General features: G+C 40.0%; 1 protein-coding gene across 4 annotated transcripts in view; it reads left to right on the forward strand.

The window, feature by feature from the left end:
- The window catches only part of EPC1 (enhancer of polycomb homolog 1), a 112,949-nt gene that overhangs the window by 72,309 nt on the left and 27,727 nt on the right, over positions 1-12,913 (forward strand). For all 4 annotated transcript variants that reach the window (XM_008002727.3, XM_008002729.3, XM_008002725.3 and 1 more), the window contains exon 2: positions 2,473-2,632. In XM_008002727.3, coding sequence (XP_008000918.1) covers positions 2,473-2,632 — 160 coding nt within the window. The remainder of the gene's footprint in view (positions 1-2,472; positions 2,633-12,913) is intronic.

Consider the following 12,913-nt stretch of genomic DNA (forward strand, 5'->3'; position numbering starts at 1 on the left):
ATTTTTTTTTTTTTTTTTTTTTTTTTTGAGACGGAGTGTTGCTCAGATTCCCAGGCTGGAGTGCAGTGATGCAGTCTCGGTTCACTGAAACCTCCGCCTCCCAGATGCAAGCGATTCTCCTGCTTTGGCCTCTTGGGTAGCTGAGATTACAGGCCCACGCCATCACACCCGGCTAATTTTTGTATTTTTGTATTTTTAGTAGAGATGGGGTTTCACCATGTTGGCCAGGCTGGTCTCAAACTCCTGGGCTCAAGTGAGTTTAAGCCTCCCAAAAGTGCTGAGATTACAGGCATGAGCCACCTCATCCAGCCAACATTGGCACATTCTGTTCTCAACTACAACTACCTCTCATTTGGACCAGGTGCCAGATATCAGAACTAGTTAAGCAAAATAAACGAATGCTTGAATGCTATCTTCTAAAGGCATCACCAGGAGTAAGACAGATTTGCAAAAGTCCAAAAGGTAAAACATCTAACTTATATGTTCACCTACACATAGCAATTAAGGGTTAAGAGATTAAGGGTTGTGAGCTGGGAACAAAAAGCAAACTATGAATCACATGTCTTGCTTCCCTGCTCTCTCCTTGAGTTTGGTGTGTGTGCGCTAAGAATATTTCTCTTGACATTTGAGGATATCTGAGAGTTCAAGAGTATGCGTGTAACTGACTTATACTGGGGTTGGCAAAAACACCCTCTGTCAGTGGGCCAGTAAATATGCCAGTAGACTACCAAAGTAGAAGAAGATAGAATTAGCTGTTTAGTAACACTGTTCTCCCCACCCTACATACACATATACAGACCTAGTTTCTACCAGCTCCCAGGAGTCATTAGGCATCATGAGGGTTTAGAATCAAAAATCAAATTGAATATGAATAAGAAAAACCCAACACTTTTGAAAATGAGCAAAGAAGAGCAACATTTGAAAGAAAAGAATCTTCACTATCATTTGTAAAGAAATTAACCTAAAGTAACGAGATAGGCAAAAAGTTTTAAACTCAAAAGGAATATTGAGAAATAGTTACTTAAGGAATGAAGAATATGTGTTGTTACAACCTTAGATATACCCTTTGAGCATTTCCATTCATACTTGTCCTACAGATGCTTTCACAAGTCCACAAAGATATCTTGTACATAATAATACATAAGTGGTTCTTTGTAGCACTTAGGAGATGGTAGGCATTTAGTTTGTTGCCAGAGTTTTTTTCCTACCAATTTGTATCTGGTTAAATAAATTTGGTTAAGTCCATATAGTGGAATATAATGCAGCTATTATAAGGAATGTAGTAGAAGTATTGGTATGGAAAGATCTCCAGGTTATATCAAGTAAACCAAAGCTATGGATAAAGTTCTATATTGTGTATATCTTATATCTATTTATATAGGAATATATATATTCCTTTACATATTCAAATATGCACACATTTGTATATACATTAAAATACTGGGAAGAATATACGCATTCTGAATGGGCTACCTATGAAGACTGGAACTTTTCATACTATTAGAATGTTTTTTATCCATGAACGTGTGTGTGTGTGTGTGTGTGTGTGTGTGTGTTTGAATTTAATAAGGTATACACCAAAATTCAGTGTTGATAGTCCTGGATGAGACTAACACCTTTATATGGCAGTTGGTAGTATCACAAACTAGGAAAAGCTTTCTGTGTGGTGGCTAAACCAAAACTTATTTTGAGCACCTGTTATGTGCCAGGCATTATACTAAACATTTTACTCACATTTATCTTACTTAAATCTCCAACTCTATACAGTAGATTCTTTTTTTCTCTTACTGGAGGAAATAGATTTAGAAGACTGATTTCTTGCCGGGAGTCACAAACTGTTTCAGTATCGGAGTTGGATTCTAATCCAGACAGCCCGAGTGCAGAGAATGTTCTTTCTGCCCCTACACATACTCTGCAGCAGCTCAGAAAGAGTGTATGAAAGGTTATCATTTCAGACAAAAGACCAGGATTTGAGTCTGTCAGTTTCAACTCAAAATGGAGATAACCTCTGCCCTTCTTTGAAGAAATCATATTTAGTTGATTTGTATTCAAATACCTTCTACATTCATGACGTATTATATGAATAAGAGATTTGGATCAATAAAATATTTTTAACCATAGCCCACTTTCTTTATATAACAAGTTCAAATGTTTTAACTCCTCCACATCTCATCTGTAAAATGCAAGCTTTGTTTTTGTCAACTGTTTTGTATCTCTTTATATAACTCTCAGTTTTGGCAATTTATTTTGCTATATTGAGGAAATATTCAGTGTTTCTGACACTTTTTTTTCGTTTCTACCTAAACTGATTTTATCACTAGTTATATCGTGTTAACAACATGCTTTTAAGACCTAATACTAGAATCTCTCTATTTTAAAAACAAATGAGCGAAAGAAAACTTTGTAGGTCTATGTCGTCTGTTTGCTACTTTTTAAAAATACATGAACTTACCTGTTTTTTCTTCTTTTTAGGAACATCATCTTCAGCGGGCTATTTCAGCACAGCAGGTGTATGGCGAGAAGAGGGATAATATGGTTATACCAGTCCCAGAGGCAGAAAGTAATATTGCTTACTATGAGTCTATATATCCTGGGGAATTTAAGATGCCAAAGCAGCTCATTCACATACAGCGTAAGTAATGATTCTCTTAATGATTGTATTTTCTTTATTTCTCTTATTATGTGTAAGTTGACAGATTTTTATCTCTTCAGGAACATTTTTCTTATTTGTTTCATTGACCAGTATCAGCTTAAGAGTTACTAGAGCCCATTTTCAACTTGTAAAATGGTATTTGAGATATCTGACAAGAAAAGATAGCATTTATTATTCTACATTTTTTATTTCATCCCAGCATACAATCTTATGCTGCTTCAGTCAAGTAGGATGGGGGGGGGGGGGGGGGCGGGAAACAAAACTCAGATATAGAAATAGTTTTCTTCCTGTTCAGAATTAATAATATTAATAGTCTTAAAGAACTTCCTGCCGGGCGCGGTGGCTCAAGCCTGTAATCCCAGCACTTTGGGAGGCCGAGGCGGGCGGATCACGAGGTCAGGAGATCGAGACCATCCTGGCTAACACGGTGAAACCCCGTCTCTACTAAAAATACAAAAAACTAGCCGGGCGAGGTGGCGGGCGCCTGTAGTCCCAGCTACTCCGGAGGCTGAGGCAGGAGAATGGCGTAAACCCGGGAGGCGGAGCTTGCAGTGAGCCGATATTGCGCCACTGCACTCCAGCCTGGGCGACAGAGCAACACTCCCTCTCAAAAAAAAAAAAAAAAAAAAAAAGAACTTCCTGATGTAAGTGAAAGTCAGCAGACTTTTTCTGTACAGCGTCAGATTGTAACTACTGTAGGCTTTGTGGGTCATTCAGTCTGTCACAACTATTCAGTTCTGCTGTTGCAGTGTAAAATCAGCTAAAGAGAATACAAAAATGAGTGAACATGGCTGTGTTGCAATAAAACTTTATTGATAAAAACAGATTGGCCCATGGGCCATAGCTTGCCTGCCAAACCCAGATCTGTTTTTTCTAGTAGAGTGATGCTAATTTTTAAAATTTAGTGGTCTGATTGGGAACTTATTTCACTTAATAGTGATAAGTTCTTTATAAGAAATGATCGTTTGTGTGTGACATTTGGTGATGAATAGCTGTGAGAGCTTTTACTCAATCTCCAATTAATTAACAACTTAAAAACAAATAATTGAAAGGTTAGTAAGATAAAATTCCTGCAGCTTTCGTTGTCTTGTTAATCTTTATGATCAAGAGGTTTTTTTTTTTTTCCTGGTTTTTTTTTTCTTGTTTTTTTTTTTTCTTGTTTTTAAGACGGAGTTTCACTCTTGTTGCCTGGGCTAGAGTGCAATGGCACGATCTCAGCTCACTGCAACCTCTGCCTCCTGGGTTCAAGGGATTCTCCTGCCTCAGTCTCCCGAGTAGTTGGGATTACAGGCATGTGCCACCATGCCCAGCTAATTTTGTATTTTCAGTAGAGATGGGGTTTCTGCATGTTGGTCAAGCTGCTTTCCAACTCAGGTGATCTGCCCGCCTCGGCCTCCCAAAGTGCTGGGATTACAGGCATGAGCCACCGTGCCTGGCCTGATCAAGAGGTTTCTCTAGGGGACCATCTAAATGTTTTTTTTTAGGACAATATAAACCTATGTTGTTTTTATTGTTCCTTGCAAGCACCTTGAGAAACCAGTTTTAACTAGTTTACTTGTGCAGTCACATGTTTTGTTAAATTTAAGAGACAGACACAGACATTATAAACAAATGTGATAGATATTAGAACCTAAAAAGTTGTTTTCCAGAAACTCATGTCAAGGTGGATTTGAAAGCTAAGGATCTGATCTTCCCCATGTATGTTAACTGGAACCAAATCATTCTGTTCTGCTGTCACAACCTATGTTATCTTATAAATGCATGCTTTTAGCTTAAAGCAAGGTTGAGTAAACTAAGATAAAATTATACTAATTTACATTATCATTATGAGACAAAAATTAATACATGTCTTAAAGATGGCTTACTTATTGATGATCAAAATCTATAAAATACATTTGACTGATAACTAGTGAATTATATGTGGTCAGTAAAGTCAAAAGGTACTATATTGAGAAAGGAATTGACTCCTGACATTATAATCAAATATTAATAAATGACAGCAGAATTGTAGCTTATTTGGGAGGAAATTTTTTATCAGTACAAATTTGAGGTAACTTGTCTTTGGAAAGATGTATACTTTGGAATATTAGTAAAGATAATGCTGCTAAATTTGTGTTAGCTGCCCTATATCTATGGGAGGTTGCAAAGAAATGTACAGAGAAGTCTCCTGCACAGTTCCTCTAGCCTCATCTAGTATTAACCTCATGCACAACTATTGTATAGTATCAAAACCAAGAAATTAAAATTGGTACAATCTAGAGTTTACGCAGATTTCACCAGTTAGACATGCACCACATATGTGTGTGTGCATGTTTGTAGTTGTGTATAATTTTATCATGCATAGCCCTGCATAACCACCACCACTATCAAGACACTCACCTGCACCATCACCAGCAGATGCCCTCTTGTTAGTTTTTTGTTTTGTTTTGTTTTGAGACGGAGTCTCACTCTGCTGCCCAGGCTAGAGTGCAGTGGCGCGATCTCGGCTCACTGCAAGCTCCACCTCCCGGGTTCATGCCATTCTCCTGCCTCAGCCTCCCGAGTAGCTGGGACTACATACACCTGCCACCACACCTGGCTAATTTTTGTGTATTTTTAGTAGAGACGGGGTTTCATCGTGTTAGCCAGGATGGTCTCGATCTCCTGACCTTGTGATCCGCCCACCTAGGCCTCCCAAAGTGCTAGGATTACATGCGTGAGCCACTGCGCCCAGCCTTGTTATTTATTTATAACCGTATCTCTTCCTCTTCCCATCCCCTGACCATCACTCATCTTTTATCCATCTGTATAATGATGTTCACTGATGTTACATAAATGGAATCATGCAGTATGTATCCTTTTGAGGTTGGCTTTTTTTTCACTCAATATCTCTGAGGTTCATTCAGTTGTTGGATATATAAATAGTTCATTCCTTCTTATTGCTGAGCAGTATTCCATGATATGTATCCATCACAGTCTGTTTAATCATTCACTTACTGAAGAACATTTGGGTAGTTGCCTGTTTTTTATTGTTACAAATAGAGCTGCTATGAACATTCATGTACAAGTTTGTGTGAGAACATGAGTTGTTTGTTGTTGTTTGTTTGTTGAGACAGAGTCTCACTCTGTCGGCCAGGCAGGAGTGCAGTGGTACAGTCCCAGCTTACTGCGACCTGCACCTCCTGGTTCAAGCGATTCTCATGCCTCACCCTCCCGAGTGGCTGGGATTACAGGTGTGGCTAATTTTGTACTTTTAGTAGAAATGGAGTTTCACCATATTGGCCAGGCTGGTCAATTCGTGTCCTCAAGTTATCCACCCTCCTTGGGCTCCCAAAGTGCTAGGATTGTGGACATGAGCCACTGCACCCAGCCAGAACATGAGTTTTTCTTCCTGTGGGGTATATATTCATGAGTGTAGTTGCAGGGTTCATCTATTTTTAGTTTGGAAGGGAACTGCTACCCTGTTTCCTGGAGTAGATGTACCATTTTATATTATCACCAGGTGTATATAACCCAGTTTCTCCATCTCTCTCCAGCACTGGGGTTGGCACTATTTTTCATCCTAGCCTATTCAAATAGGTGTGTAGTAATATCTCATTGTACTTTTCGTTTACATTTTCCTAAATGGCCAAAGTGAAACATCTTTTCATGTGTTTATTTGCCAGTCTGTACATCCTCTTTGGTGAAATTATCTGCATGTCGTTTGCGCGCCCCCCACCCCCAGCCCTTTTTTTTTTTTTTTTTTTTTTTTTGAGGTGGAGTCTCACTCTGTTGCCCAGACTGGAGTGCAGTAGTACAATCTCAGCTCATAGCAACCTCTGCTTCCTAGATTCAAGCAATTCTGCCTCAGCCTCCCGAGTAGTTAGGAGTACTGGCATGTGCCACCATGCCCAGATGATTTTTGTTTTGTTTTGTTTTGTTTTGTTTTAGTAGGCCAGACTGGTCTCAAACTCCTGACCTCAGATGATCCACCAACCTCGGCCTCCCAAAGTGCTGGGATAATAGGCATGAGCCACCACGCCCAGCCTCTTTTGCTTACTTTCTATGGGATGGGTGTCTTAATGTTGTGTTTGAGGTGTTTTTAAAAAGATAACATTCTAGGCACAATGTCTTTGTCAGATATATGACTTGGAAACATTTTCTACCATTTCTTAATATGTCTTTTAATGTTGAGTTTGAGGTGTTTTAAAAAATAATATTCTAGACACAGTGTCTTTGTCAGATATATGACCTGGAAATTTTTTCTTTTTTTTTTTTTTTTTTTTTTATTTGAGATGGAGTCTGTTGCCCAGGCTGGAGTGCAGTGGCGCGATCTCAGCTCACTGTAAGCTCCACCTCCCGGGTTCACGCCATTCTCCTGCCTCAGCCTTCCAAGTAGCTGGGACTACAGGCACATGCCACCACGCCCGGCTAATTTTTTGTATTTTCAGTAGAGACGGGGTTTCACCGTGTGAGCCAGGATGGTCTCGATCTTCTGACCTTGTGATCCGCCTGCCTTGGCCTCCCAAAGTGCTGGGATTACAGGCGTGAGCCACCACCATGCCTGGCCGCGAAAAATTTTCTACCATTTCTTAATATGTCTTTTCATCTTTTTTTTTTTTTTTTAAATAGACTTTGATGGGACAAAAGTTTTTCATTTGGATGAGATCCGGTTTCTCAATTTTCCTCTTAATGGATCCTGCTTTTGGTGTCAAGTCTAAGGGCTCTTTGCCTTTCCTATGTTCTCTTCTAAGTTTTGCCATTTTACATTTAAGTCTGTGGTCCATTTTGAGTTAATTTTTGAATAAAGCAAGAGGTTTAGATCAAAGCTCATTTTTTTGCCTCTTGATGTCCAGTTGTTTCAGCGTCATTTATTTAAAAAACTTTTCCTCCTCTATTGAATTGCTTTTGCTTCCTGGTCAAAAATTAACTGGACATCGTTGTGTGGATCTATTTCTAGATTCTCAGTTCTATTGATTTCTGTGTTTATCTCAAGACAATATTGCTGTCTTGAGTACTGCAACTCTATAGTAATTTTTAACATCAGGGAGAATGATTCCTCTTGTATTATCTTTCTTTTTCAAGATTATTTTGGTATTTTAAGGTCTCTCCACATATACATTTTAGAATAAACTTCTCTTTGTCTACAAAGAAACTTGCTGATATTTTTATGGGAATTGCCTTAAATCTGTAAGTCAATTTAGAGAGAACTGACATCTTTTCTATGTGAATCTTCCAGGTTATGAACACAATGTTTGACACTCAGAGTATTCAGGTCTTTTTTTATCTCTTTCATCAACACTTTATAACTTTCATTATACAGATCCTGCACATTTTATTAGATTTATACCTGACTCTCCTCTTAATACTCAAAGGAAGCCTTTTTTAAAAGGGCAGTCAATGTGTATATTTTTATATGCAGTTGTGTATATGGGTGGGTAGGTAGGTAGGTAGGTAGATAGATAAATGTGCTTCTAATTCTTTAACTCTGTAAGGGCCAAGAAGCAAAAATAAGCAAACATAGCACCTATTCTCTAATTTATTCCCCACTAAACAGCCCAGGAAGCCTTGGAGAAATGGCTGAGGCAGGGTAGGCACAAGATGACCCTGTAACATCTTGTTATACTGGATATTAAGCTTTAAAAAAAATGATGATATTGTGTCATGAAGACACAGGGGTTTCTGCTGGCTAATTCTGGGACAGTTCGAGCAACAATGTAAGTACAATAATTATAAACCAATGAAAAAGTAAGAATCGGCGGGGCGTGGTGGCTCATGCTTGTAATCCCAGTACTTTGGGAGACTGAGGTGGGCAGATCACCTGAGGTCGGGAGTTCGAGACCAGCCTGGCCAACACGGTGAAACGCTATCTCTACTAAAAATACAAAAATTAGCCGGGCATGGTGGCGTGGGCCTGTAATCCCAGCTACTGGGGTGGCTGAGGCAGGAGAATCGCTTGAACATGGGAGGCAGAGGTTGCAGTGAGCCAAGATCGCACCACTGCACTCCAGCCTGGGTGACAGAGCAAGACTCCCATCTCAGGGGAAAAAAAAAAAATAAAAGAGTTGAATTGATACAATGTAGAAAGAATGCTAGGTTAGAAAATCATTTTTTTCAATTATCATAAATTAGGGTTGGATCAGACTAGAATCATCAGTGTGTGCTCAACAAGAGAGGAAATTTTGATGAGGAGATTTGCATGGCTTTAAGCTCTCCCCACCAACCACTCATTAATTACAAGGAAGAAAAAAAAATTGGGCAACATCTTGACTGGTGATCAAAATTGTCATTACTTATGAGGAACAGATGAACATTGTGTGGCTCTAGATGTGGATATTCTGAGAAGGACTTAAAAAGTTTATTTTACAATAACCTAGCCAAGAATGTGTAATCTAATCACAAAATGGAGGAAAAAAATCAGAAAAACAGACTGAGGAATGTGCTAATAATAATAATAATGACGATGATGATGGAGGCTTGGGGAGGGGGACATATCCAAAGAACATCTGTGTCTTAAAAGACAGTGGTGGCCAGGCACCGGGACTCAAGCCTGTAGTCCCAGCACTTTGGGAGGCCAAGGTGGGCAGGCCACCTGAGGTCAGGAGTTCAAGACCAGCCCGGCCAACATGGTAAAAGCCCATCTCTACTAAAAATACAAAAATTAGCCGGGCGTGGTGGCAAGTGCCTGTAGTCCCAGCTACTTGGGATGCTGAGGCAAGAGAATTGCTTCAACTCAGGAGGCAGAGGTTGCAGTGAGCCGAGATTGCACCGCTGCACTCCAGTCTGGGCGACAGCGTGAGATTCCATCTCAAAAAACAAAACAAAACAGCCATTATGAATATAATGTACCCTCCTATGGCTTAGAAAATGAAAAAATAGCGTGTATAATGAAAGTGCCCACAAGCACGAGCACATGTGCACATAATAAAACAAAATAAAAATTTAACCATAGCCGAATCTGGGTAAAGAGTATGCAGGTGTCCTTGTACTATTTTTATTTCAACACCTTGCATAAGTTTTGACTTCTAAATAAAGTTTTTTTAATGGATATATTTTTCCTAAAGTAGAACCTACGTTTTCGTTACCTCTCTGAACGGATATCCTGTCTTTGTGCTCTGATTCTGAAATATTTTCTCCTTCCCTCTGCCTGCCTCAATATCCCCTGCAGCATATTCTTCTGGTACCGCTTTCTGACAGATAAAATCTATAGCAGCAACCAGAGAACTCTATGTATGAAAGATCTTATATCTGAGATTTCAAATCTAATATTCCCCATTTTCACTCCCTAAGTACATTCTAGAAGTGACCCCAAGCTCTAGCTTTTAAGCAAGGGAAACTGAAGATTTTCATTAGCTAGTCAGCGATATCTTTGTCTTAGATCTGAGGGAAGGATGTCAAATACCTATGACCCCATAGTAAATAACACCTTCACAACGGTCTTTCTGCTGATCAGAATTGGTATCAAGAGCTTTGCAAGTAGATATTATTAATCATGTAGTTAGTGCTCGTGTTGAAACTGCTGTGACAATTTTTCTTCAACCTTGGGTAGTGTTCCTTCCTTCCTTTCAATCAGGGAGTATATTCTGTTCCTAATTCACGTTGTGTGCTGTTTCATGGATCCAGATATCCTTTCACTATTTGCTTCCTGTATTTTAAAAATGCTGTTTGAAGTTATGGACATACTCACCCAATGCACACTTAGTTTGAGTCATAAATGGCACTTGTTCCATAGACACTTACATTTCATCTCTATTACTAAACTTTAATATCTTTGTCTTAGATCTAAGACAAGGATGTCAAATACTTCCCACCCCATGGTAAATATCTATTACTAGACTCTAAATACAATGATTTGTACCAGCCTGGATTTCCTTTAAAAATAATCTAATCAGCCGGGTGCGGTGGCTCACACCTGTAATCCCAGCACTTTGGGAGGCCAAGGCGGGCGGATCACAAGGTCAGGAGATCGAGACCATCCTGGCTAACACAGTGAAACCCTGTCTCTACTAAAAAATACAAAAAACTAGCTGGGTGTGGTGGTGGGTGCCTGTAGTCCCAGCTACCCAGGAGGCTGAGGCAAGAGAATGGTGTGAACCCGGGAGGCGGAGCTTGCAATGAGCCGAGATCATTCCATTGCACTCCAGCCTGGGCGACACAGCGAGACTCTATCTCAAAAATAATAATCATCATCATCTAACCAATGTATAAGTCCTATTGTATTTTACTTAGACTTATTTTATGTCTACATGGTAGTTATGGTATACTTTTTCCTACATCTGTGTATCACACATAATACTGTGTTTTGTTTACCTGTATGCATCTCTGGGTTTATTCCTATCAGAATATTTTTAAAGGAGCCAGTTTCCACAGTGTAGTTCTCATTATTGAAGAATTATAGGCCAGGTGCGGTGGCTCACGCTTGTAATCCCAGCACTTTGGGAGGCCAAGGCGGGCAGATCACCTGAGGTCAGGAGTTCGAGACCAGCCCGGTCAACATGTTGAAATCCCATCTCTACTAAAAAATACAAAAATTAGCCGGGCGTGGTGGCAGGCACGTGTAATCCCAGCTACTCAGGAGGCTGAGTGAGGCAGGAATAGCACTTGAACCCGGGAGGCAGAGATTGCAGTGAGCTAAGATCACGGCGTTGCACTCCGGCCTGGACAACAAGAGCAAAACTCCATCTAAAAAAAAAAAAAAAGAAAAGAATATTAACAAGCTAAGTCTCACTTTAATTGATAAAACTTAATTAGAAGAGATGACCTATTTGCCTGTTTTTCTTTAGACCCTGTTTTTTACTTTGAACACATCCAATAACATGACCCAGAAAATCTGAAGGTACTCCTAATTCTAGGAACATGATGAATATTTTACTTTTTTATTAGCTTGGGTTGAGGTGTTACTTGGAAGCTGCAGATTCAGCTATAGCTAAATTACATATTAAGGTTGTTGACTGTGGGTTTTTTGGTCAAATGAAATTCCAAGGTGGGTTTTTACATGTTAGCTTTTCTCGAGGGTTTTGGTATTGTATATGTGAACAAGATTGGGTACTCTTCCTATTTAATACCTTTTTCTTGTTTTTTTTTTTTTTTTTTTTTTTTTTTTGAGATGGAGTCTTGCTCTGTCGCCCAGGCTAGAGTGCAGTGGCACTATCTCAGCTCACCGCGACCTCCGCCTCCCAGGTTCAAGCAATTCTCCTGCCTCAGCTTCCCAGGTAGTTGGGATTACAGGCACCTGCCACCGTGCCCAGCTAAATTTTGTAGTTTTAGTAGAGATAGGGTTTCACCGTGTTGGCCAGGCTGGTCTGGAACTCCTGACCTCACGATCCACCTGCATTGGCCTCCCAAAGTGCTGGGATTACAGGCGTGAGCCACCGTGCCTGGCCCCTGTTTAAGATTTTATATGAGTTTGCACTGAATAAAAGAAAAGCCTCTTGCAGAGGCAAAAGGGCTCGGACACTCAGGTCCTTGTTAACGTCAGAGGGAAAGACCCTGAGCTCCTTGATTCGTATAATAGAAATCATCCTTTTCAGTCTTGATACAGCCCCTGATGTGTTGGGTGTGACTTGTCATTGATAATATAATATCTACCAGAGCCTATGGCAAATGTATTTTGATGCGAAGCAAAGTGATCCTTGGCAAGCTCATTTTGTTTTTATGAATAATTGAGCTTTGTGATTGTGGTTTGACATGTGATATGATCTAAAGAAGAGGATGCCAAACTGTTGTGTGTAAATGAGATCCTAAAAATGAAATACAACCTTAAGAAGCAGAACATTGGCCGGGCGCGGTGGCTCATGCCTGTAATCCCAGCACTTTGGGAGGCCGGCGTGGGTGGATCATGAGTTCAGGAGTTCAAGACCAGCCAGCCTGGCCAAGATGGTGAAACCCCGTCTCTACTACCAAAAAAAAAACCCCGTCTCTACTACCAAAAAAAAAAAAAAACTACGAAAATTAGCCAGGCGTCATAGCAGGCTCCTGTAATCCCAGCTACTTGGGAGGCTGAGGCAGGAGAATCGCTTGAACCCGGGCGGCAGAGGTTGTAGTAAGCTGAGATCACCCCATTGCACTCCAGCCTGGGTGACAGAGAGAGACTGTCTCAAAAAAAAAAAAACCAGAACATTGAAAACATTGCTAGTTGGTTGCTATCAGTTTGGCTTTTTGGATTATTTTGATCAGTGCTCTTAATTTAATAGAACTTTCTATGATGATGGAAATGTTCTGTAATCTGTGCTAATACAACACTAGCCACATATAGCTATTGTAGCACTGTGGCGATTGTGACTGAGGAACTGAATTTTATTT

Source organism: Chlorocebus sabaeus, chromosome 9 (genome assembly GCF_047675955.1).
Source record: "Chlorocebus sabaeus isolate Y175 chromosome 9, mChlSab1.0.hap1, whole genome shotgun sequence".
Lineage (NCBI taxonomy): Eukaryota > Metazoa > Chordata > Mammalia > Primates > Cercopithecidae > Chlorocebus > Chlorocebus sabaeus.